We start from the raw sequence: 25,178 nt of genomic DNA on the forward strand, positions 1-25,178 counted from the left end.
CATGCTTTTATTGAAAGGGTGAGGAAATGATTGTAAATAATTATGTCAACACATAAACACAGTGAGAAATCTTAAAATTAAGATTTGATCAATTTGGTTGAAAGATGAAACTCTTGTTTTTGATGGCCACTTCTGCTAAACTGAAGCAAACAACAAGCAAAGTATTCAATGTCCAGCCTAAAGAGTTACCTCTGAAAGAACCTAAATATTTAACCAAAAAATACAGGTAAGGTTGCTTTTTCCAAAAGTTAACATTTCCTCATAATTTTGCAAAACATCAGCTCTGCAGCTGTGGATACAATAAAATGTTTTCAATATTACTAAATTTCATGTAAGAGCAGCTTCGCTCAGCAGTTTACCAGAAGCCTAACTTTGCAGCTTAGATGTTAATGAAGGGGGCAGTGGTGGCCTAGCGGTTAAGCAAGCGGCCCCGTAATCAGAAGGTTGCCGGTTTGAATCGCCCGATGCGCCAAGGTGCCACTGACGTGCTACTGAGCAAAGCACCATCCCCACACACTGCTCCCTGGGGCGCCTGTCATGGCTGCCTACTGCTCACTAAGGCTGATGGGTTAAATGCAGAGGACAAATTTCACTGTGTGCACCGTGTGCTGAGCTGCTGTGTATCACATGTGACAATCACTTCACTTTCACAAAAAAAGGTTTCTAAAATCAAAACTTCCATTGGAGAATGAACTTGGTGCCCTGCGATAACAAAGATTTACTGTATTTACGTACCTGTTCCAAGGCATCGCTAAGATGTTTATGGCAGATATATTTTAAGTAAGCCATGCCAGCCCTTATTCCAAAACAGTTGAAGTGGAAATGGTCAGAGCGAAAGGCCTTGCGCTCCATACAGGCCAACCTGGCATCTTTATAGTGATGAACTGAGTTTCCAATCCATGCCATTATTTGTATAAACAGAAAGAAAAGGGACAAGCCTAGATTTAGGACAAGCAATAAATCCCTGCTGGAGGAAGCCATGAAGGTCAGATATTCAAAAAGTGGGACTCTGACAGTGCTGGAGGAAATGGTCAGTACCACAGAAGAGTTCAGAGCAATGCTTGCATTCAAGGCTCTACAATTATTGGAATTTTAGATGCATTTTTGCAACTTGTTGGCCTAGGGTTGGTCTCTTCAGATTTCGTATAGCAGTACAGGCCAATAAATGTGCTGCTGCAATTCACAGTGATGTACGCAGTGTACCCAGGGATTCAGTATTAACTTAATTTCAATCGCTGCAGGTGTAGTAAACCGCAGTCATTTACTGAGCCAGTAAAAAAGTCTAAGCCAGGGGCTTTAAATGACAAAACTCTTACCGAAAATTTACTTTTTTTGGGTTACTGTAAATGAAAGCACCATAAAATAATGATTAGTCACAGTGGTGTGTCATTGGCTCTGTGAATGTTCACGGTTAAACAATGAGTGGTTTGCGGGTGTAGTAGGTCTTTTCTCTTCAATTATGTAATAAAATGTATGCTCAAGATGGGTAATGTATTGATTGAAGTGAATAGTATCATTACAACGTATCATAATTAGAAAAACACTATTACATGTGGATCTGGTTATAAATGTTAAAATTGTGAAATATCTAAAACAATTATTCATTCATTTTCTTGATGTGCTGCACATAGGGCCTTCAAAGACACAGAGGGAGCTATGGCCCTTCGTCCCATTTTGAGCAAGGGATGCTGGGAGATTTACAGCAAGGGAGAGACAGTACTTTTAAATAATGGAAACATGCTGCTGAGGAGAGCTGGGGTCGATGACGCCAGCAGGTAGTAAAATTACTGGAGAATCTGCCAAGAGCAACACTCTAGTCCAGAGCAGTGCATTCCTTCCACCATGAGCAGAATGCCATTTATGGATCCGAAATCTGTCCAGGGTAAGCACCCCCCTCGCCCTCCTCCCCTCTTTCAGTATTGTTGCTCTATGAAAATGCAATCCTGCCAGCAGCAATCACAGGATTCTGCAGGTCCAGGGAAGACTTTTTCTAGAACTAATTACACACATACAGAAAACATCTCACAAAAGTTGGTAATTTTGCAAACAAAGGGAAGAGAGTGGGTACGACAGTAGCAAAATATCTTGTGAGTATAAAGTCTTGGTCTTTGTGGTTATGTGTTGATTAAGTGAAAAGAAGGAACAAGGCGCCCCCTAGTGGTTGTTTCTAAAAACTCATAACAAATTCCATACAAAATTATAATTTTTATTGTAGTTGTTGTTTCTTATAACTATTTGACCCTTAAATAAAATGTTTTCTTTATTTGAAACTGTTGTGTTTTTTCATGTTTTTTCATAACCCCATAAATACTGACGAAATATTAAATTAGTTCATAATATTATATAGCCATTATGTGGATTTTATGTGATTATTTTTTACTCATTCATTTTTATTACACACTCCAGATTTAGAGTAGTATATGACTTGAATGAAAAGAATAAACCTTTTTTTTTTTCATTTTGACCACTGGATGGCAGCCACAGTCTAGACTTTGAGGCATTATCTATTCTTCGTGAGGAGCTGAATCTGAGAATGAGAAGCTATTAGTGCGCTTGTATCTGTGCCAGAGTTTACCTCGCAGTGCTGTATTCAGCTGTTTTTTTCTTTGTGTGTGTGAATAGAATACAATAGGAATAGTAATTAACTACTCTTTCCACTGTACTTATGACACCGGGATCCGTAAGCACCACTCTTGATGTAGGAAGTGGATGCGGTGACTTTTGACTAATTGAGCTGCTGTTTAACCTTTGATAAAGGTTTTTGGCCTACGGCTTAGGTTGCGATTTACTCCTGGGAAATCATTAGCCCTCCATTAATTATTTTAGAGAGCTAATCTTATTAGAGACCATATAAGACCCACTCTAACACAGACACAAAGCCCAGAACTTGTGTGTGTGTGTGTGTGTGTGTGTGTGTGTGTGTGAGCGTCACCACTGACCTTCCTCCCAGAGAAGAGCATGCAAAGCTGATGCATGGAGCCTCCATTCTTGGTCAGCTCTTTCTTCAGGGTCTTGGGTGAAGGGAGGGTCCAGCCGCCCTTGTGAGCTCCTCCAGCGTCCAGGCAGTTGATGGCGTTGTCGGAGGTGAAGCAGGTGGTGCGCGGGTCCTGCAGGAGGCTGCCCTCGCTGTGGGTGCGGCGGCGAAGGGAGTTCTGCACACTCAGCCCTCCACTCCCATGCTTCTCGCAGGCCGAGGCCTCCACCATGCTGCGCCGCTTGCTGTCACGCCGCTCCAGGTAGTTGTCATCACTGTCCTCCTCTTCCTCTTCTTCCTCCTCATCTTCATCGTCCTCGTCATCCTCTTCGTAGTCTTCATCAGTGGCAGGGGACGACAGGGCATCTGTACTGAAGGAGCGGTCTAGGCGCAGCTCTGGGATGACAAAGGAAGATGAGGATGACGATGGAGGGGCACAGGTGTCCTCGTTGTCGGCCATCATCACTTGCCCTTCAGCCATCTCTTCCCCCCCGCCGCTGGAAGCCTTTTCCTCCTCCTCCTCCTCCTCCCGCTCCTGCCAGCTCTCCCCATCTCCCTCTGTGCTCTTGCCGTCTTCACCCTCAGTAGAAGGTGGAGGAGTGGGTGGCACCTTGTGCGCCTCCTCCAGTGGGGTACAGGCCTCCTCTAGCGGCGTAAGGTCACTGCTGGGCTGGGGACTGGTGGGGACAGGTGGCTCCGAGGGGCTGCTGAGCGAGTGCTCCTCATCGGCCTCATGGTAGCCGCCCATGCCGCAGCGCTCATCAAGTTTGGGCTCCAGCATCTGTGGATCAGACAGACACGCAGGTCGGTAAGGGACGTTCAGAAGTACGACACTTTCCATTTACTCGCTCCACCGACCAATAAACAACTGAGCAGCATTTTTGACATCGACTTTAATGTAGCCAAAACATAAAACAGCAACCAATGGTGCACTCAGATCCTGTTTCATGCTGTTTATTATGTGTCAGGGCGTGAAATGAGCTCAGCAAGGCAAACCTGAGCATGCAGACAATATACGAACGTGCTCTGTAGGGACCAATCGTGGAAAAGAAACGGGCTATATCGCCTTAGGCAAGTGTTTGAGTTTGTGTGTGTTTGAGTGTGTGTGTGTGTGTGTGTTTTTGGGTCTACGTGCAAGTCAGGCTGTATAGCACTGAAGGGATCCATGTGACATCCTCAATGTGACCTACCCATCCTCACTGGCCACCCCAGACCCCTCCTACTGAGAACTGCTTGTTGTTTCAGACACATTTTTTAACATCTCATATTTCCTGCCTGTCCCTACTTGCAAAAAAAAAAAAAAAAAAAAATTCACAATAATTCCCAGGCTGTGGAATTTACTGCAACATGCATTACCCCGAGACCTGTATTGTGGGAATGGGTACAGTGATTGTGTTGCTGTAAACAGTGTGGGTACATTTACATGAATGAGGAAAAGACAAGGGTTTATATTCTAAAGTCACTATAGCCACTGTATAATCTCATCATCGGTGCCTATAGTGGCTTCAGACATGGGAGAAAAGCATGATCCGGCGGGATGGAATCACCATAATGTACCCGAGCACATAATATAGAACACAACCGGCCTGCTAAACCATAGCATGTGCATTCCCAAATGAATTTCACGGGTTCACATATCTAGTCCAAATCCTTTGCAATTTCTCCATAGAGCACAAGAGACCATTTAAGACATTAAACTAACATCCGAGGAGGGGAGGGGATGTGTTTCTAAAAAAAGAAAGAGACAAGCAGAAAAGATATTTCTGAGATAGAAGATTACAGTGGGCTTGTCTCATCGTTCATGATGACCATGAGACAGATACAAAATGTTGGAACGCAATCTGCTTTTAAATCAAATTGATGTTATAGAGAGCAGTCCTGCCACACTGTGATCAAACCAAAGATGTCATTTTTCTAATCTCGCGCCTGAACATTGCACGGGTCGAGCATTGACATATTGAACTTCTGGAAATCCGCTCTGCCCTGAATGAAGGGCCCTTTGTGTTTCTCTAAAGTTCACTGTTGAACAGGAATAGTTGAGCAGTCATAAGACCGAAGCTTTGAAGCCATCCACATGCAGTTCATTACACACAAGCACACAAGTGGGCGCCCAGCAGAAAGGCTCTTCTGAAACTATTGCTCCACGAGGCGTAGTTCTTTTGAGAGTCCTAGGCTGGCCTACAACCCTGATGTGCAGGACTCATGCATTTCATTGGACTAAATAAATAAATAAAACCTCAGCCTGTTTAGTGCCTCAAAAATAGGAGTTGCTTCAAGTAGAAATTTTTCAGTGTAAATCTAATTCAGTCAATAAAAAGCTGCATTCTTAAATTACAACCAGTGTTATTCTAGATGTTACATTTCTTGCCATAAATGTCCACAAAAGAAATCGATTCAATAAACTATTCTACCGCAGATATCAGATTTGATCTTTTTAGCTCACAAAGCACAAAGTGGAAGTTAAACACAAATGCAGGATTGAAATCATAAATGTTTAACGAAAACCACAAGAACTATGCCCTAATGGAGCCAATGGGGATGATATCCTAAAAAGGCAGACTGCGAGAATGTAGGCAAATCTAACAATAATTCCATGTGCAGAGTAGTACAAACACGTCCATGCAGGGACAAAACCCGGCAGGGACTGAGAGCAAGTGAAGATGGTATAAAGTGAACCTAATAAACAGAATCCTAACTGGTTTGTGTTGCACTCGCAGCAGTCAAAAATGACCCCAAAATGTGTTACATGTTTCTACTAGGCACCTGCAAGCCAGCAGTTTATGAAATATATCAAATAATACTAATAAAACTAAAAACTAATCAATTATCAAACTAAATGCATCATTCAAGTGGCTAATTGTTATCCAGTTATTTGGCAAATTAAACTCCACTGAGCTGTAATCTAGGCCACATTAAAAATGTGGACGTGTAGTGCAGGATATGCATTTACATTTACGGTATTCAGGTTTCAGGTTACCATCGGAGTGCTAGGTTGTTCTCTAGACAGCATATTTGCTCCTCAGATTTGGAAATTAGAGTACAGTGAACTCTCGCCGTAATCTGCCTTTGACAGGGACGCCGGTGAATGAGAACCGTGCATCATACATGATTTAGCTAGACACTGTGCTCACAAACATTAGCTGAGAATGCACGACCAACGAGAAAGTATACAGAGAGAGCATACTGGAAAAACCTCAGGAAGGGGGGGGGCAGTTCATGGGGTGGAGGCGGGGAAGAACGAAGAGAGAGATAAATGTTTCAAAACGGTCACACAGCCTTTCCTGTGGGGTTGAAGGCATTAGGCCTGGAAGCTGCCCTGGTCCCCCAGCCCACAAGGTTATAGAAAATTTGGCGGCTGGTTACGGATGCTGCTGTTTCTGCGTCAAAAACCCAGAATGCGAATTATGGAGAATGCACCAGAATAACTAAACCAGAGTGGGTCCAGTTAAACGTACACATGCTGGATCATCATCTAGGTGTGTTAGTCTGACTTTGAGAAGTTTGTTTTAGTACAATATGAAAGCGAGTTGCTCTCCGTGTCTCAGCAGGCATGTACTTACAAAATATGCGTTGGCCCTTAACATTTTAACCTCATCAGACCGCTTTAAAAGACTAGTGTCTGTTGGATTAACACAACAATTCAATTTTCTCTAATGTCATGTAGTCAGTACCTCCAGGAGCAAGACTGGGACCACGCACATACAGCACTTTTGTTTTTGCATTTGTCCAAAAGACGCAATTTGACCTTTAACGCTTCCCTTATAGCTAATCATTGTGCCGTCCAAAACACTGTGAGCCTTGTGTGTGTCTAAGCTGTGGTTTCTATTAGGTGGTTTCTTTACAGCAGAAAGGCCTGGCATTTCCCGGCATGTTGTATCAGAAAAACAGTCAGACAGGCCGATGCTAGAGCTCCAGGGTACACATTTTACTGCAAATGTGAAGTAGGTCTCCATCAAATGCTACAATAAAAACAGAGCGATTGAGAGATTGAGAACAGAGGAAAGTACAAAAACATGTGATGAGAAAGTAAAAACAGAAAAAGCAATAATCTTTGGCATGGCTGACATTTTCTGGGCAGAAAATTGAAGCAAAGGTGTTCAGGACCAGCCCGGAAGATAGGGGAGCACATGATTACATGATGCCCAAGGCAGATTCGGGCAGTGGCATTCATCCATGATGGAAAAACACTGATCCAGTTCACTCCTTCAATTCAAGAAAGAGAGAAAAACTCATTTGGGTGTAAATATGCTTGAAAGGGAGATTTATGCATAAAAATGAGTCATTATAAATTCAAGATTTTCTGTTCTTTTTGAACAAATCGGATCCTAAAAAAGGTTTTACAGAAATACTGACTACAAAGGAAGAGGAGGGAATGGAATGAACGGGGACCATGTCCTCAAATCACTCATGCCCCTCTGCATCGAATCACTCTGCACGGGGTCACTGGAGATGCTATCAGTGGGCTGGAGCGAGGACGCGGGGCATTGTGGATGTTTGGCTCGGCATGGCATGGCACAGAATCAGATGCGTCAGGTTAAGAGCATTAGCAAACAGGCAGGAGAGCCTGTTCCAGTTCACAAAAAAAAAAATATAAAATGGATCAGACTGAGAGATTTGCTGTGTGGCATTAATGGCCGCAGTGAACAGAGAACCCAGTGGCCATGAATGTTATTTGCATCAATAGCAATCTAGAAACAGCATAAGATCATTGATTTCTCTCTTCTGCCTCCACGAATTACAGTGCTGATAGTGATATCTCAACAACCATCCTCACAGGCACTGGTAAGATTTTGTCTGCACCATGTTAGGACCATAAGGGAGCTAGACAACTTATACAGGTCTGCCAGCAATATTAACTGGTTCACTATACTGGGTCTTCTGGAAATGTACGTACCCTTGCACCGCAAGCAGCTCATGCTTGCATACAAATCATGCCTAACACCACAAGTCATTAGCTAATTGTACAAAAACCACAGATACTTTTCAAATCAATGTCTTTGAAGGTACCTTGACTGCTATGCCAGAGAGATAGCGAGGCAATGACGAGATCTCAGGAACTGAATTATTTATTTATTCGCCCGGAATTTATTTTCTTGGCTCTAAGCTCCACATAAATGTTAATATGACATATTAACAATGAAGTGTGCATACAATATTCAAACACTCCTCATCTTACGAGGGAGGTAGAAAAATATAGATTTTTGTGCTCTTTCAAAGTGAATTGACCATTAAACGTGAAATATTGGGACATGTAAGGAGGGCTAAGTCATGGTTTTCACTTCCCTCCTTCTCATTGTGGGTGAGTAAACATCTGAAGATCTAATTTTGCCAAACCACAGAGCTACACCTGGAACAGGAACTGCTACAGCCACTTGAATGACATAGTCATAGAGTGACACATTGATCTGAGTTGTGTACACACGTTGACTTGAAACACATGAAGAAAGGAGAAAGAATGAAGTATACATCTCAAACTCTCTCTCTGAATGAGCCTTAATAGTATTAGAATTAAATGCCAAAACTATTGTAGAATATCCCATTAAAAGGAACAAAAAAGAAAAAGAAACAGAATAAATAAAAAAAAAAAAACTTTCTAATTCATGCATCTAAAAGGAATTCTACCAGAGATAGTATAATATAATATAATATAACAATACATTTTTATAAACCATAAAAAGCTATTTTTCCTTTTATGTAACCATACTCAGAATATTAGAACTGCTTCAGGACATCTGTTTGGGGTATTCTTCCATGTGGCGTATCATACCTAACATTCCAATATGCTTTTGTATTTGAAGTTTTATCTCCATTGGTGCATAGAAACTGATGATTTTGCTTTGACAGGCAGAAAGTATCTGGGGATGTGGTCTGACAGCAGAGACTAAATTCTCAATCTGTGCATCTGCCAAACTACAGCAAACACACAGTGCGTTCCAATCTGATAAGAGGGGGGGGCTTGAAAGCACAGCTCTATCCACGAGAAGAAAACATATTGCACTAATATTGAGGAAAACGTAACATGATGTTCGGCCCGTGACACACAGCCATTTTCTCCAAGAGCAAAGAGTGCCTCGAGGTGCGGGTAAAGATTTATTAAAAGTCTTTTTTCATTAATATTGCAGCACAACAAGGGAGTCTCATTCGAAAGTGACACATCCAACCCAGATGAATCTATGAAAAATTCTGCGTTAAAGAAAATAACACACAATAACACACTTTTTGGCTCTTAACTTTTTTTTTTCCCTACGTGCATTATTAATCAAACTTGAATGTCACGGACGTGACCTGAGGAAGTGATTAAGGTCGTTTGCAAACACAGCGCATTTGTCTGCCTGTCCCATTAGTAGGACGCAAGCATTGCCAGCAAACGTGGCAGAAAAGTCATTCCCTCCACCGTCTGGCATTCGACAGGGTGGCTTCACCTGCGTTCGCCCGTCGCCTACAAAAGCATCTCATTTGTGCCCGAGCAAATTCCAAGATGGCCCCGTGAGGGCCTGACAGATAAATAACATCCAGGCGCTAGAGTTTAATGGGCGCCGGTTGTGGTGGGCCATATTGACATGCAGCACCACATCGAGAAAAACAATAACCCAGCCGGATGTCCAGATGTGCACGCCTGCCGTTATTGATCCGAGTTGTGTACACACACTGACTTGAAACACGTGAAGAAAGGAGAAAGAATGAAATCTACATTCTCTGAATGAGCCTTAATAGTATTAGAATTAAATGCCAAAACTGTTGTGGAATTTTCAAGATTGACCTTTGACAAACTCGCAAATGTTAAGGAGACATTCTGACCCAGCCGTCCAGCATCACAATTGGCCCTTGTCAAAAAGGGCTTAGATGCTTAGGCACTCACCCTGCCTGCACATCAACTGAGAATATTGACTGTCCACTTGCACCTGCACACATCTTCTTTGACACGTGCAAAGATAATCAATGTTAAAAAAAAAAAAGGAAGAAAAAAAACAGTGCCCTCCATATGACGCAGGTGAGCATGACCTCTGAACTCCTGGCTCCTCTGCAAATTGTGTCCCATTCCCAACAGAAATTGGAAAAATGACAGAAGTAAAAAAAAATACACTGCGAACACAAAAAAGGCATCCGAGATGAATGAATTAAATATTCTTATGAGATAGATGAATGAATTAAATATTCTTATGAGATAGTTTGTTTTTTAATTAGTTGAATGTGCTGACAAAATCACACAAAAGTAGTGAAGGAAAATCCAATTTATCAAGCCATGAAGTTCTGGATTTGGAGTCACATTTTTAAAGTAAAAAAAAAAACACACTACAGGCTGATCCAACTTGTAATGTCCTTAAAACAAGTCTAGATGAGGCTCAGTAGTGTGTGTGGCCTCCATGTGCCTGTATGACCTCCCTGGGCATGCTCCTGATGAGGTGGCGGATGGTGTCATGAGGGATCTTCTCCCAGACCTGGACTAAAGCATCTGCCAAATCACTCCTGGACAACCTGTGGTGCAACGTGCCATTGGTGAATGAAGCGATACATGTTGTCCCATATTGACACACTCTATCCACATGAGGTCTAGCATTGTCTTGCATTAGGAGAAACCCAGGGTCAATCACACCAGCCTATGGTCTAACAAGGGGTCTAAGGATCTCATCTCGATACCTAATGAGACCTACACTGGCAAACCTTCTTGCCACAGCTCGCATTACTGTGGATTACTGTGTCATCCTGGATGAGCTGCACTACCTGAGCCACTTGTGTGTGTTGTAGCATTCAAAAGTGATCGCAAAACACCAGCCAGAAAGCATAGGAACTGAGAAGTGGTCTGTGGTCACCACCTGCAGAACCACGCCTTTATAATTTCTACCTGTTGTCGATTCTATTTGCACAACAGCAAGTGAAATTGATTTTCAATCAGTCTTGGTGCCTAAGTTTGATTTGGAGTTACATTTTGTTGTTTAAGTGTTCCCTTTTGTTTTTTAGCAGTGTAGTTGACCTGCGTTTGAAGCCATCTCGTACTTGTACTATAGGAAACTTTTTTAATTAATTTTTGAAAACAAACAGAAGTGGACAGCCATGTCCTTTCATATTAAACAACAGGATGAAAGCAATTTTCTAGCTGCCATTAGTTCCTAATGTAATGACTTCAACAAGGCCCAAAATCTTCAGAAGGCACAGTGTAGGCGGGATCCCTATGGGCTAATGCAATTTCATGCAGTGGCTAAATGTGCAATTAGGTTGTAATTCTGCAAAGTAAAGTGAATAAACCATATCCTAAAGTCGTTTATCACTTGATGATGTACTGTGCTTGAGCCCGTCGGCAGACTGGATCCCGATGAGACCGGGCACACCTGACGACGGTTCCCGAAGCTCTGACTACAGGCCGCGCCCCCTTGATTCTCTGCACCTGACATCCTCCCAATTTAAGTTTGCCTGCACCAGTGCTCCGGGTTCCGGTATTAAAACTGTGAACCAAGCAAAAACACAAGAGGCTTTCTTTATAGTTGTGTCATCTTGAAACCTTTTTTGTTGCTCTTCCCATTTTTATGATCGGATTTTAAAAGGTTCTATTAACAGCAAAATATTTTTCAACTAGACAGAAAATTACATTAGATGCCATTACAAACAAGGATGAGTTCTGCGCGTGCATGGCCACGTATAAAATAAATCCCGGTTTAATTTAAAAAGTGCAGACATTCAACAAACAAAACATCAGAGACAGATTTGGACCGAAGCTGTGCAAATTGCATGTAAAAAAATACGCGATTAAGATGCCCGGGAGGTTATAAGATATGAAACAGTTATGCAACAGCTATACCACTACATAATAACTCATAAGTAAGAGGAACAACATGTCTCTCCAGGGGGAAATACTTTAGTAAAGTACAGATACATGGGAAAAACTACTTAAGTATGGTAACGAATTGCATTTACTTTCTTTCTGGCCACCTCTGACTATAAATGCATAAGCATTTCTATGTAGCAAGAATCCGCTATTCAACAGTATTCAGATGCTGTCAGAATATTTTTAATAAGATTTGTTTTTCTTCACTTTCCTGCTTTGGCTAAAACCCATGTCTACTCAGCCCTTATTCACCTGTTCTTGTAGTCCACTAGTAGCTAACAGCTTTCCCAGAGGTTAAAGTTCGCCAGTTGACGCCAGTTAATGTGGCAAAGTATAAGAAAGATTCAACACGTCTTGGACGAGGAGCATTTCTAACAGATCCTTTTAACAGATCCTTACCGTAAACACTGGCAGCCTTAAATCACAACCTTAAACTTCTTATCTTTACTGGGACCATAAAACCAACCTATATCATAGCTAAGGGAAAAAGCAGAAAAAGAAGGAAGAAAGACAAGGAACTGCATGACTCTAATGAAGCATAATAATAAATGTAAGCATGAATGGGTACTCAGTGACTGCCTCAGTTGAAATCATCTAAAAGCAACAAATCTGTCTCTGCATCTTAATACAATTATGCACAGTTCCAGCACACATTTTATTACAACAGACTCACCCCACCGAAAAGGGATTTTTAAATCCTCAGAGAAATATCTCCTTTATAAAAATAAAAATAAAAAAAAAAAAAGATCAGATATTCAGCTGACAGTCCAGTGGCTAGAAGATTTCCTCCTTCACTCCACTGTAAGCCTGCTCCACTCTCGCCCAAATATGCACGTGTGTGTGTGTGTGTTAAGGTGCTCCGGACTGTTTGCTTTTGTCCATCATTACTTGTTGCTGACAGAGAGAGAGAGGGAGAGAGAGAGAGAGGGAGAGCCCGGGGGAACTGGATGGGAGACACCCATTTCCTTTTTTTCACCAACACACATGACAGAGAAAAGAGGAAGGAGGGAGAACTTGCGAGAGGAGGCACACAGTGAGAGCGGAGAGGAGACGGAAAAAAGATGAGTGTGTGCCCTCAGCTGCGTGGAAGCCCTCCGCCTCAGCGCAGACGAAGACGCTGTGGCGCTCTCGCACCGCCCCCATGTCCCAGAAGACACCCGGCCATTAGCATCCATCACCCCACCACCCTGCCTCTCACACGCTCCATAAAGCTCTTAGCTGTGTTTGCACTTACTGTGTGTGTACGGCTCACACGTGTACACACTGTACAGACCACCGCGGCACACGCGGATTCGACCCCCCCCCCCCCCCCCCCCCAACACACATGACATCCTTCATTCCAGCAAGAAGCAGCAAAACACAATTACAGCCTGCAGTGCAACTTGTTTTACTAGTTCACTTCTGCGATGTAGAGTGCACAATCACGCACACAAACTATATATATAAGTACCTCTCTGACATCGGCCATGATGGAGAGTCACCAGGATCCACCCAGCCGCTGGGAAAAGCCCGAGAAACGCTGGATCTCTTCTCTCCTCCTAACGAGCTGAGACTCCATCGCTACAGAGACCCAGAGAGCCTCACCCTCCCTCCCTCCCTCCCTCCCTCCCTCTATCCATCCATCCCACCCTCCTGCCCTCCCTGCCTCCGCCTCTCTTTCTCAGCAGTCTCTCCCATCTGTGTGAAGTCACAGCTCCGTCACTACCCAGCCTCGCCACTTTATTTCGTTATTTGCTAACGGAGGTGTGTGTGCCGGTGGCCCTAACTCATCGGGTTCCTTCGTTTATAGCCAGCGAGAGACAGTGACAGTGGCTGACCGACTCTGCCGAGCCCCCAGACAGCCTTGATCTTCCAGCCTGAAGCTCCACCTGAACGCCTGGAGACCTAGGACGGCGGGGGATGCCGTCACGCAAGCAAACGTAGCCCCTTGAGCATGAAAATGTGTCAGAAAACACAAACCTAACACCTACGTCGATCCAGTCAACCCTTGCCTGTTGCCCCCATCGTGCCACTGTCCCTGCGTCCCTTCTGCTGCTCGGCGTCCACGGACTAAAACAAAAACACAATACGAAATTGCATCTCTGCTGGTGACAGTCGTGCGTGAGTTCTGTAGCATGTTAAGGCCGAGGTATTCGCCTGCGTGCGCAGCTCGCCGCGGTTCCCTCGGTGACGGGGGTGACAGATTGACTGTCTGATTGCAGGTGGCGCTCCGCCTCCCTCTCGCATAGAGGGAATTTTAAACTCTGCGCGAGGAAAGGTTGAATAAACTTTACCAGGCTATCAATCACTTGTGAGAGAGCAATATTATAGGTTGTTTACATGCACACACAACACCCCCCCCATACACACACACACACACATATATAAACTCTTCTTATATATTCTACTACTAGGTGGTAGTAGCCTAGTGGGTAACACACTCGCCTATGAACCAGAAGTCCCAGGTTCAATCCCCATTTACTACCATTGTGTCCCTGAGGAAGACACTTAACCCTGAGTGTCTCCAGGGGGGGACTGTCCCTGTAACTACTGATTGTAAGTCTCTCTGGACAAGGGCATGTGATAAATGCTCTTAAATGTAAAATTTAAATGTAAAGGTGTTCTACAACACAAGGAAGTGGCAGCAGTGGCAGCAACACCTTCTTATCTCAGCCAGATCTTATCAGCTGGGAGACCAAAGCACACACGCGCACATGCATTCCATAGCATTGCACACCCATGTTGACCTCAACAGGCTCTTTGCAGGCGAGTTGGAGTGGTGAAGTTCAAAGGACTGCACAGCTCCAAGACCTCGCACGAGCACTGGTCCATCTGAAGAGTCGTAGAAAACGCAGAGACGCAGAGCCGACAGCAACGGAACAGAGCGAGCGGACCCAACCGACTCAACGTGCATGAAAGTCGCAGTCACACACACACGAGTACACTCAAACACACACGCCTGTCCCTTAACTTTGATCTCGGATGGCAGAACAGCAGCACCCACACAGACAGCCCCTCGCCCAAAGCAGGTGCGGTACCTTCGAAACAGGCATCGGTCCGGACTCTGCTTGTGTGTGCGGGTGGGTGTGCGTGTGTTTGCGAGTGCGGGTTTTTTTGTTTCCCCCGCGAGTCCTGCTGTGCTCCGGGCTCCTTTGCTTCTCTCTGTGAAGACTGAAGACCCGACTGTCCTTCTCTAGTCTGCACTAGCGGGGGACTGGAAGCCAGTGTGAGGTACAAGTGCAGGGAGCGGGGAGAAGGGGAGAAGGGGAGGGGCGAGCCTCGCTGATGCGATGGTGTCCCGCTCCTGGAGATGCTATTTTTAGACTGCGTGGCACCACATTCACACACACAGACACTCAGCATTGCGCCACTGGCTCCTCTGTGATTGTGGAGCTATTGTGAGATACGGTGGCATCTCCAGTGAGGAACAAAAAAAAAAAAAAAACAACTCACAGCCTGGTGTCAGTCATGCCAGTCATGGGGGAAATAATTATTTGCTTACTGATAGGGTATCAAATATTCATTTAATTCATGAAAATGCGTATGTGTGTGTGTGTGTGTGTGTGTGTGTGTGTGTGTGTGTGTGTGTGCTCCTTATCAATTTATTATAAATGCATTAGTTACTAGTGCAAAAATAATTACTTTTGATAGCGATTACTTTGGGATTCGATGGAACGTGGAGGCAAGTTGATGGCATGTGAGCTTTCAGATTCAGATTACTTGTGATAATTACAGTGTACTGATAATTTGCTATTTAATTAATTTTATTCTGTTCAATAACGAGTTGCAATTTTCCTATGAATTACAGTGGGAACCACTAACCCCTATTCCAACAGGGAGGGCACATTCTCGAGTTTCATTCGAAAAAAAGTGTTCCATTTCCAGTGTACCTCTAAATTTCTATGACACACGTTTTGAGTTTTATACCCTACATATGCTGTATTGATAGTCCATGCTGTAGCCTTTTTATTAAGGAACCAACATCTTACAAGACCTCTGCAACGCTATTATTAATAATCAGTCACAGTACTTTTCATTGTTCAATGCATGTTATGAGAAAGCAAATGCTGGCAGGTCTGCAAGTATGGTTTAGAGAAATTAGGTGAACTAATTGATATTTTGCAGAATATAAAGTCCTTGAGGAGTCTTATGGTCAGTGATTAGGTTTCCAGCAACACTTATGGCTAGACTCATATCTGAATCATATAAAATGGATGTCAAGTAAATGGAAATCAGCTTTTCCTCCAAAGAAAGAAATATATTGTTTTCATGTCAGCATCTGCAGAGCCTTATGTTTATACGTGTTCTGTTTAGGATGTCTTTTTCGATCACTGGTATAGAGCGCATTTAACACATTCCCTCATTGTCCTTGAGCTATCCAACACTGTGGGCTCAGCAGCTCAGCAGGCCTCTCTCATTCACACCCCAACACACACCACAGCATTGAGACACATGGAGCAGATCGATTCACAGACGGCCGGGCTGAGCGCACGCTAAAACACACACTCACACACACGGCCAGGCAGGCCCACATACCCTCGCCAGGTCTTTGATTCCCCTCTGTGAAGTGTGTGATGTCAGATCAGAAGGCGTGTGGATCACAGCTGCACATCCCTCGCCCGTCTCTCACCTGTCAGGCGCACGCGCTTTATTCTTAGATATTAGGGCATGGCGCCCGAGGGCTGATTATCCCTCAGGTCCCCAACGCTGCAGCCAGATGTGCTCACAATGGCCACCTCTCTAAATCACAGCTACCTTCACATAAGCTGCGGAGCAACTGGTACGGAATTACTCATGCGCCAAAAATACACATCCAATTCATTCCAGTGATGGCTGCCATATTGCAATAGATCAGGATCGAGTGAATTAAATTCTACTCATTAATATAACTGATGCTCTTATCCTAAACCAATTCCATTCACCAATTTTAGGTTCAGAGCAATCTGGGGGTAAAGTGATTAACACTGTACTAAGAGGGAATCTGCTATAAGGTCTCCTGTTCTTTTGTGCATATCTCATGCTTATAGGCTATAACAATAGAAACAATTATGACAACAAGCCATTAATTAAAATATCCTGCTTTAATCAATTTTATCATTCTGTAGATATTACCTCTCGCTCAGTACTTTGCATTGCATTAGCTCAGGTATCAGTACTTGTTCTGTGTTCTAATATAATTCAGTGCTAATACATAATAATCATTGCACCCCTGAGCAATCACAGACATCTGAATATTATAATTAAGAAATATGAACATGGTAATGGACACATGATGATGTATTTATCCTTCCACCAACCTATTTCCGGACTGTTTTCTGTGGTAAATGGACCCACCCCGGCAGTAAGTGTGGTGCTGCAGCATTTTGACAGAGCCGGTCATTTCACGGACCGGTGCAAGTGAGCAGAAATCAAAGGAATCCCCTCTTTTTCTCCTCTTCAGCTAATGCAGACTGACACCCACAGACTCTCTACGCTCTGACAGCTGTTCTCTGACAGCTGGCTCAAACAAGCAATACACTTCACCCACCCATTCAGTCTACCCATCTATGTTCATACTCTACTTACCAGATGTTGTCCCCAATCTTATAACCACCAGCCTCTAATGACTCCCTCAATACTTCTGCCCACAAGCACATCTGGACCAGCATTGTGTCCTTCATTATTGGACCTGGGCTTTGAACCTGGAACATCCGCACATGGAATATCCATATCCATGCTACTCAGTTTTCTTTAAATAAAGTAGAGAGGGCAACTGAGCCACGGGAACAAGTAATGGGCCTGGTGCTGAATATCCTGCTGTGTAATAATTTCCTCTTTAATTATTCACGTTCTCATGATAAGAGAATGTGAACTGCTGAGCTGCAATTCTTGTGCGGCTGTTGTGTTCTTTGGAGTGCAAAGGCAACATTTGCAGTTCGAGCAACTTCTTAAATTTTTTGATAAACTTTAATACCTGAAATGCACAAACGTTACCAAACTTTTTAAATCGAGAACAATATAATTAGGGGGTGACAATAAACACCATATATAACATTAAAACCTAATCAATTTACTATTGATTTCTCACAGAAATGAGTGTGGCTTTAGACAAGCCAGCACAAGGATTAGGTTTTATTTTAGGATGCTTGAAACATTCTTGTGATTGCTCATTTATCCTTTAGTTATTGATATATATTATTTTTCATCAGGCCTGTCAGTTTTCAAAAAAACTGTGTGTACAGTAAAATGCATACAGATATCTAATATTAGTTCCCAGCTGGTGTGTCATGCAACTCTCCTGTGACAGAAGCCATTTTTTGTGGAGTAACTACTGGGATGAAGACAAAAATGACAGAAGTAAAAAAAAAAAGGTCTCGTGAGGATTTTTTTTTCTCTCAATCAAATCTCCCATCTGTTACAGAGGATTTAGCAACGTGAAGTGCTTTGCTATTTATAGTGAAGGCTGTGGTAAAACATCATCAAATCATTCACTTCTGATGACTGCGCATTTATCAGTCTGCGCGTGTGCATGTGTGTCAGGTTTGCTGTATAAGTCACACTTCCCTGGGTGAATGAGTGGGGATCGGGACCCCTGCCGTCTGCGTGGAGGTGTGGTTTGTAGCTGCATTCTTAACTCGGAGCAGCTCGACAGGGTGCAAAAATAGTGTCCACGATTCTCTGCCTGGGTGTGCGCTAAGTCTGTCTTTTGTGTGTGTGTGTGTCGGTTCGAGAACCAGGGAGGCTGCGTTTAGATTTAGATTCCTATCTCTCTGGCTTACAAAAATGAAAAACTACAGTTCTGAGTCTGTGTGGCTAAGAAAAAGATAAGATACATGAATGTGAGAGAACATGTGCTCAGAGGGAAAACACCGACGAAGTCTACAAGGGTGTGATATTAATCTAACTGTGGTGAGGTTGAAAATGCAACACATTCACACTGTGACTGTCCTTGCAACACCAAACATTCACCTGCCTTTGTTGGTCCTGCGTTGCTCATGCTCAACACAAGAAAAGGTCAGTAGGGCGTTGTGTAATACATGTGGACACGCTGCCTGACCCAGAGTGTTTATTTTTAATCACAGTTACGCAGACCAGCGGAAGGAATACGATATTTGAGTTGAAAGGGAGGGTGCATGGGACACAAACCAGGATGGGGCTTGGAGTCAAATTTCAGCTTCAACCAAGATGGAGACACAAGAGTCTAAGTTACAAAAACTTTGATTTTAGATGCTTTTATTCAGGTTTCTCCAAGGACTGCCCAAAGCCTGAGGGAATACGTTCACCCCGTGTAGTCTTTGAAGTGGTAAACAGCACCCACTTTTGCAAGCAAAGAGTATTTGGCGTCCCAATGAGAAATGCATGGAGAGAAAATCATCTCTTGGAGCTCAATTATCTCTTTGGAGCTCAATCAAAGAACGGGCTCCAGGCGGTTGCTTTCTGGGGGCACATGAGGATGTTCTCATGCTGTAGAGCTTTAGTTTAATGCAGTCCAGAAAACCTGGGATCAGCTGTGGAGCTGGAGCTCAGCAGAGCTGAGCTGAGATCATGGGAGCGCTGGGCTGGGTGCAGCCATTAATAGTAAACCAGTACTGGAACACGTGTTTATGGAACACGTGCAGGCCGAGACACGCGCACATGACAGAGGTGTGGCAACTGACCCCTCAAGAAGTCTCACTTGAACCACCACTGTCGAATCCAGCAGTAAACAATGCATTCAGAGCAAGGCCAAATGAACAAAATGTTTGCATTAAGAACCTGCATTCTGATTTCCAAAAATCTATGAGTCACACATGTGGCACTGAATCTCACAGATCTTCTCTTACTTAAATGAATGGGCTATACAGTAGTCTACTGAGGGCAGCTCATAGTTTTCACTCATGCTTACTTGACAAGTGTGGATAATGGGAGCCATAGGAAGTTAATAATATATTACCCTTCCAAGTTCTGCAGGTACATTGCTGTTCCCATGAAAACTGGTTCTCTGAACTGATAGTCATAATGGGCTACCTCAGATTTGCGCTAACACATTTCCATCTCTATTCAATGCAATTTGTGTATTATGTATCTCTAAAGGCATATCGCAGACAACCCAGCAACCGTTCCTGATATTTTGGAGCTAGTATTAGCAGAAACCTGTGAGTTGTCTTCTGTTATTATGGCCAACCACATAGATTGACATGCCAGGCAGGGCAAAAGACACAAAATAATAAAATACATTTAACAAAAGAAAACTAACTGAAGTCACATGCGATAGGGAGAAAGTTTAAACCTCAAAACTGAAAAACGCATTTGGTTGGGCGGTGTTAAAAATTGTACTGCAGCCAGCCAACAGGAGCGCCACACGAAACTTATTCTCAATATTCTTTTAACCATTGATGGACTGAGGTTCAGTTTTGGAAACTGTAACATGTAAAATAAATGTAAAATAAAGTCCAAGTTCTCTTGTTCTGCAGGAGTCAGACAAACTGTAATGTACAGCATGTACACTGAAAATATCCCCGAAAGCCTAGTATTCGACACTGGTGCCAAAATTAGCTCTGTGCAAGAAATTGCATTTTCATTCATCACCATACAATGAGTGGAGACCAGAAAACTGCCAGCGATGCGATTATCCTGCAGTCCTTCAAAGGAGGTCGGAGGGATTCATTCCAACAGTGTGTCAACAAAGGGGCTCAAAAAAAGATGAACGTCAACCCATTTTCAAAGGCTACAAAGCAGGCCTGTACTGTCATGTGGCACAGAAATAGCTCTGATGGAGCAGTGAAAAACTTCACAGACTGCTGGTTTTGGTCTTTTCCCAGGCGGGACCATGACCAGAGACAGATCAGCTTTTGGTCAAACTCAGCATTTCTCTTGTTCACAGTTAAGTCTCTGTTTAACACACATGCGTTTTTACTTCCAGTTTACTTCCTGCCCACTCACTGCAGTATTAACTTGTGTTATGTTTTGATGTCCTGTTACTTCTTGCACTAGTTTGTCCTACTATGTTGCCCTTATCTGTACTTTTTGTCTTGCCTTGCATTTTCATTTGTCACAAGATTGTCAAGAGAACACTACTTCATGTGTAAATGGGTGGGCTGAGGATTAAACACTCTAGAATCTTGAATGAAGTGTATTTGTCCTCTGAAATAGATATAAGATAAGGCTTTCTGTCACATGAGAAATTATATTCGGTTACTTTTGCTCAGGTCCTTCTTGACTTTAAGCTGCTTAAGACAGGTTAGACAATCAGACCCCATTAGAATTCTTAAATGTAGACTTCCTTGAGTCAAGTGCAGAAGAATGGGGACCAGTCAAATTTGTATGTTTTTCATAGCAACTGGAAGGTACAGTATTCCACCATTTAAAATAGTAACTCATAATAATTTGCAGCTGATGCAGTGACACAAAGTGTGACACAAGCCAATTACCTAAAGGTCATATTTACCCCCCCCCCCCCCAACCAACTGACATTTGTATTGGCCTCTGTGAATGAACAACTCTAATGATTTGACCGAATGACGCATGATGGCCCCTCCTACTGAAACCTGGTCATTAATCAGCAGTAGGGATGGTGGTCTCCCTGTGACCAGACATCTTCCTGCAGCTCACTTTTAACCATTAATGAAAAATCTCGCATTCAGACAAGCGCATTCAGCCTAGTCCATTAGCAAACACATTAGTCTCAACCACAGAGCGTCGTGTGAGCGCTACCGCATGAACAGTTCAGGTCATGCCGCTCACACCGCAATCACAATCAAAACAGTCGAGTCTTGCGGGGCGAACCCAGGCAAAGCGTCGCAGCAGCAGGCGGGTGGGAGGGGAGGGGACTGGCTTACGAGAATCTGCAGGCAGGCCGGGGCGGCTGCATTAATAATGACAGATCACCATATTTATGAGCCGATGGTATCAAAGTCTATCAGATCCGCTCTCCCATCGCCGATGTCACGGCAGCTGCCCATGAAGACTTAATAGCACCAGCCAAACAAGGAGTTCCCGCGCTTTACAAAAAAAAAACAAAAAAAAAAAAAACGTAACTGGCATGGAGGAATTAAAAAATCACGAGGAACGCAGAACCACTCCCCAAGAGGCCTTATCAACAGCTCAGAAACGTCACACACAGCTTGGTTCCCCAAGCGGTGGTCAGGTGACCTGTCCACTATCCCGCTGTCCATCCCGAATGCAGATTCGCCGCCCAGAACAAAACAGGCCCATTCAAGTCTATTTCAGTCCTTTATTCCCGTAATGGTAAGCAGATTGCAATTAGGCCACCTTGAATGAGTAGAGTCTCCCGGGACCTAATTTAGTTTGGAGCGTGTGGGGTTTTTTTTGTGTGTCTGCATGTGTGTGCGTGCGCGATGGTCTTGTTAGATTTGCCGGCTGTTTTGTAAAAAGTCTCTATGACTAATCCATTATGCATTACCATCAGGGCGAAGACAACCTCCATTCTCTATACTCGGGGGGGGAAGGGGTTGGTCCAGTCTGTCTGTTTCCCAGGGGCTTCTGCTGGGCAGCGTGGAGGAGCCCATGCCCGTGACACCCGTGGGCACCTTGGCGCAGAGAATAATGGCTTTTGGCACAATACTGACTAATGAAGCCGCTCTTTAAAGAGCGCGTCCCTGCTGTCTCTCCGCATGTTGACACGCAGGTGGGTAATTGCCCAGGTGATGTGGCCATTCAGGTGCCTGTGCCACTACCGAGGCCGAGGACCTGGCAGAGTGTCAGCGAATCACCGCTCAGGGCATATCTCGCTCTCTCCGGTAAATGGGTCAGCTCCTCCCTGCCGCCACGTCTCTCGAAGACACAGACGGCGAGGGAAATAAGCAGGCACCCAAACAAATGGGCAGTGGGGCTGGGCGGCTCAGTCAGATAAAAGAGGAGACCCTTTGCACGCTGCTAAAACCCTTTGCAAACTGCTAAACGAGGACATAGCATGAAACGAACCAGAGGGTCACCACAGCCACCACCACCACAACTACAGCCTCAGGGATCTTCAAGAGGACCAGTAGCATCATTATGGACACGTAATCTAGACCATGACACTGACTACATCCTGGACTTCTCCAACCCTACAACTGTAGGACCTATTATTATATTGTACCCTACCATTTGCAGGCTCACTCTACTCACTTTTACTTGTGTGCAGAAGGGTCAAGTGTGGGGGGTGTCAACTGTAGGGCCTGTCAAAGCCCATTGAGACATACTGTATGTGATTTTGGGCTATATAAGAAATAAATGTTGTTGTTGTTGTTGCTTTGCACACGTTTTTCCCCCACTTTCATGTGCTCAGGAGAAGAGAGGAATAATCTGTTGGCAGGTGCCGGGCCCTGGGCATGGACGGTAACCCACAGGACGATCTCATCTACCTCCGAATGCACTCAGACTAAGAAAATTGTGAGGGGTGGGGAGTACTGATATCAAACTGCTGAGCTGACCGCCTTCGGAAGCAACAGGATCTGGATTTGCCCGAGGCGGGAGGCCGTGATCTTATTAAGAGGCACTCTACCGACAAATAAGGCCAACATGAAATCAAACAGAGTTTCACAGGAATCCCTGTGGGTCTTACCGCAGCGCGACACTAGAACCCCCTCGGACCTGCTCGATGAGGGCCCAGGTTGGACCAGACGGCGTGATGAATATTCTTCCTCACGACTATATACACAGCTTGTGCCGGCCAGGCTCTCCTCTAAGCTTCTGGAACTTAGGATGGGACCTGGATCTTGTAGTTTTCTGACAGACGACCATAAACAAGGACGGCGATGACTACAGAGCTGCTCGTGCGGCGTTTGAGTGAAAAGTGTGCTGCTCTTTAGGCCTCTTCAGGGGCTCTCCTCTCCTAAACAAGCCACTCCATCTGTGCACTCTGCGCTGCCCAATAACATCTCGTAGACATAAACGAAAAACCCTTCAAGAGCATCAAAGGGGGCCAGCGAGATACAAAAGGCTTTATGGGTGAGCTCACTATTTGATTAGCAGATAGCTTTGAGGAAAACCTTGATGCTGTGCAGTAAACGTATTTATAGAAAGCTCATTTGCATGGGGGTACAAAGACGTGGTGGGACAAAGCACCTGAAAAGGGCCGAAATATGACAAACTCAAGCAAAAAGCAATGTTCCTTATGGCATTTTTTCCTTTTGAGAGTCACGCGACCTGAGTTGCACAGGCGTGAACGTTGTGTTCATGAATAAGAGAATTTTGAGAGGGCCTACCTGCTCCATGGGGCCGAAGGTCTCCCGCCGCTGGAGCTGAAGCTGCTCGTCGATGTTGTCCCTCAGGCACTGGCACACGCGCCTCTTCTGCTCCACTGTGTACGCTTCCAGGCTGAGCAGGCAGTCACACTTCTGCACTCAAAGAGGGAGGGAGGAACGGTGAGAGAGGGGTAGGAGCTGTAAGGTGGGGGGGGGTTACTTGACGTTAAAATAAACTTTCCCCTTATTTTTCCATTAACGTGATTGGGGTTATTTTAGTAGTGCTACAAGGGAAATATAAAAGCACTTAGGGAAGGTGGGGGGTTTATAAAAAAAAACAAAGGAAGAGCAGATTGACAGCTCTTCATGTTCAGTGTTTATGTAGGTTAGAGGAGAACACTTTTCCAGTGCATATGGTGATGCCAATTATTTTTTCTATCCCAATTGAAGTTTTTTGGATTTTCAAGACAAGTAGATTGGTCAGGGAAAAAGAGTTTTACAATGTGATTTGGTGTGGTTCTTTTTTTGTGCTAAATCTGATCAACCAGTTCATTGGCAGTCTCAAATGTATGTTGTCAGATTAAATAAATTACACACGCACATTCATTTGCACATGTGCATGTGTTCATATGGTAAATATGAATTAAATAAAGTTTTACAGTGATCACTCTAACAAAGCAAATTGCAACAAAACCTAAGGAGACTCCAGAGGTGGGTAAAAACATACTACACAGTTTCACACTCACAGAAAGCATTGTGCTTTCTGTAAAAGTTTCCCTATTATATTTGTCTATGCTCCAATTGTCCAGGATATTGGTCACGCTGTTACACCAGTAATGCAGAGCCAATGGGTTTGGAAGAGAACCCCTTCAGTTATGAGTGTGAACAACCTCATCTGATTGTTTTCTCCAGATAGTTTTATGGAATGCTATATAAAATGCAGCGAGGCAGCAAATGGACAATCTATGTTGGCAGGTCTGCTTATTACAAGAACATTTTGTGATTGTTTAGATTTTTTTATTAAAAAAGGGTAATCGACTCAGATTTCAGATGAGATTTGATTCAGTCGAGAACAGGCACTAGCATATTCTGACAGGAAATTGTGTATATACAGACCAAAAGTGTGGGGTCCAAAAAACAGCAAAGCAGCAACAGACACAGAGTACAATGCTGAGTCATCCTCAGATGCTTTTCATCACTATGCTGCATGAGGGCCCGGTCGTGCAGCAATACAAGAATTTCAACCCAACTGTCTAAG

The 25,178-nt window shown here is 43.9% G+C and overlaps 1 protein-coding gene across 9 annotated transcripts in view; it reads right to left on the bottom strand.

Moving 5' to 3' along the window:
* rgs3a (regulator of G protein signaling 3a) overlaps positions 1-25,178 on the bottom strand; it is a 118,467-nt gene that overhangs the window by 27,664 nt on the left and 65,625 nt on the right. For 7 of the 9 annotated variants that reach the window (XM_028970977.1, XM_028970978.1, XM_028970981.1 and 4 more), the window contains 2 exons: positions 23,942-24,073; positions 2,940-3,755 (listed from right to left, as the gene is read on the bottom strand). In XM_028970977.1, coding sequence (XP_028826810.1) covers positions 2,940-3,755; positions 23,942-24,073 — 948 coding nt within the window. Of the gene's footprint in view, positions 1-2,939; positions 3,756-13,245; positions 13,370-14,812; positions 14,984-23,941; positions 24,074-25,178 lie in introns of those variants that run through there. The other 2 variants (XM_028970986.1, XM_028970985.1) reach the window with 2 other exon arrangements.

Source organism: Denticeps clupeoides, chromosome 3 (assembly GCF_900700375.1).
Source record: "Denticeps clupeoides chromosome 3, fDenClu1.1, whole genome shotgun sequence".
Taxonomy (NCBI): domain Eukaryota; kingdom Metazoa; phylum Chordata; class Actinopteri; order Clupeiformes; family Denticipitidae; genus Denticeps; species Denticeps clupeoides.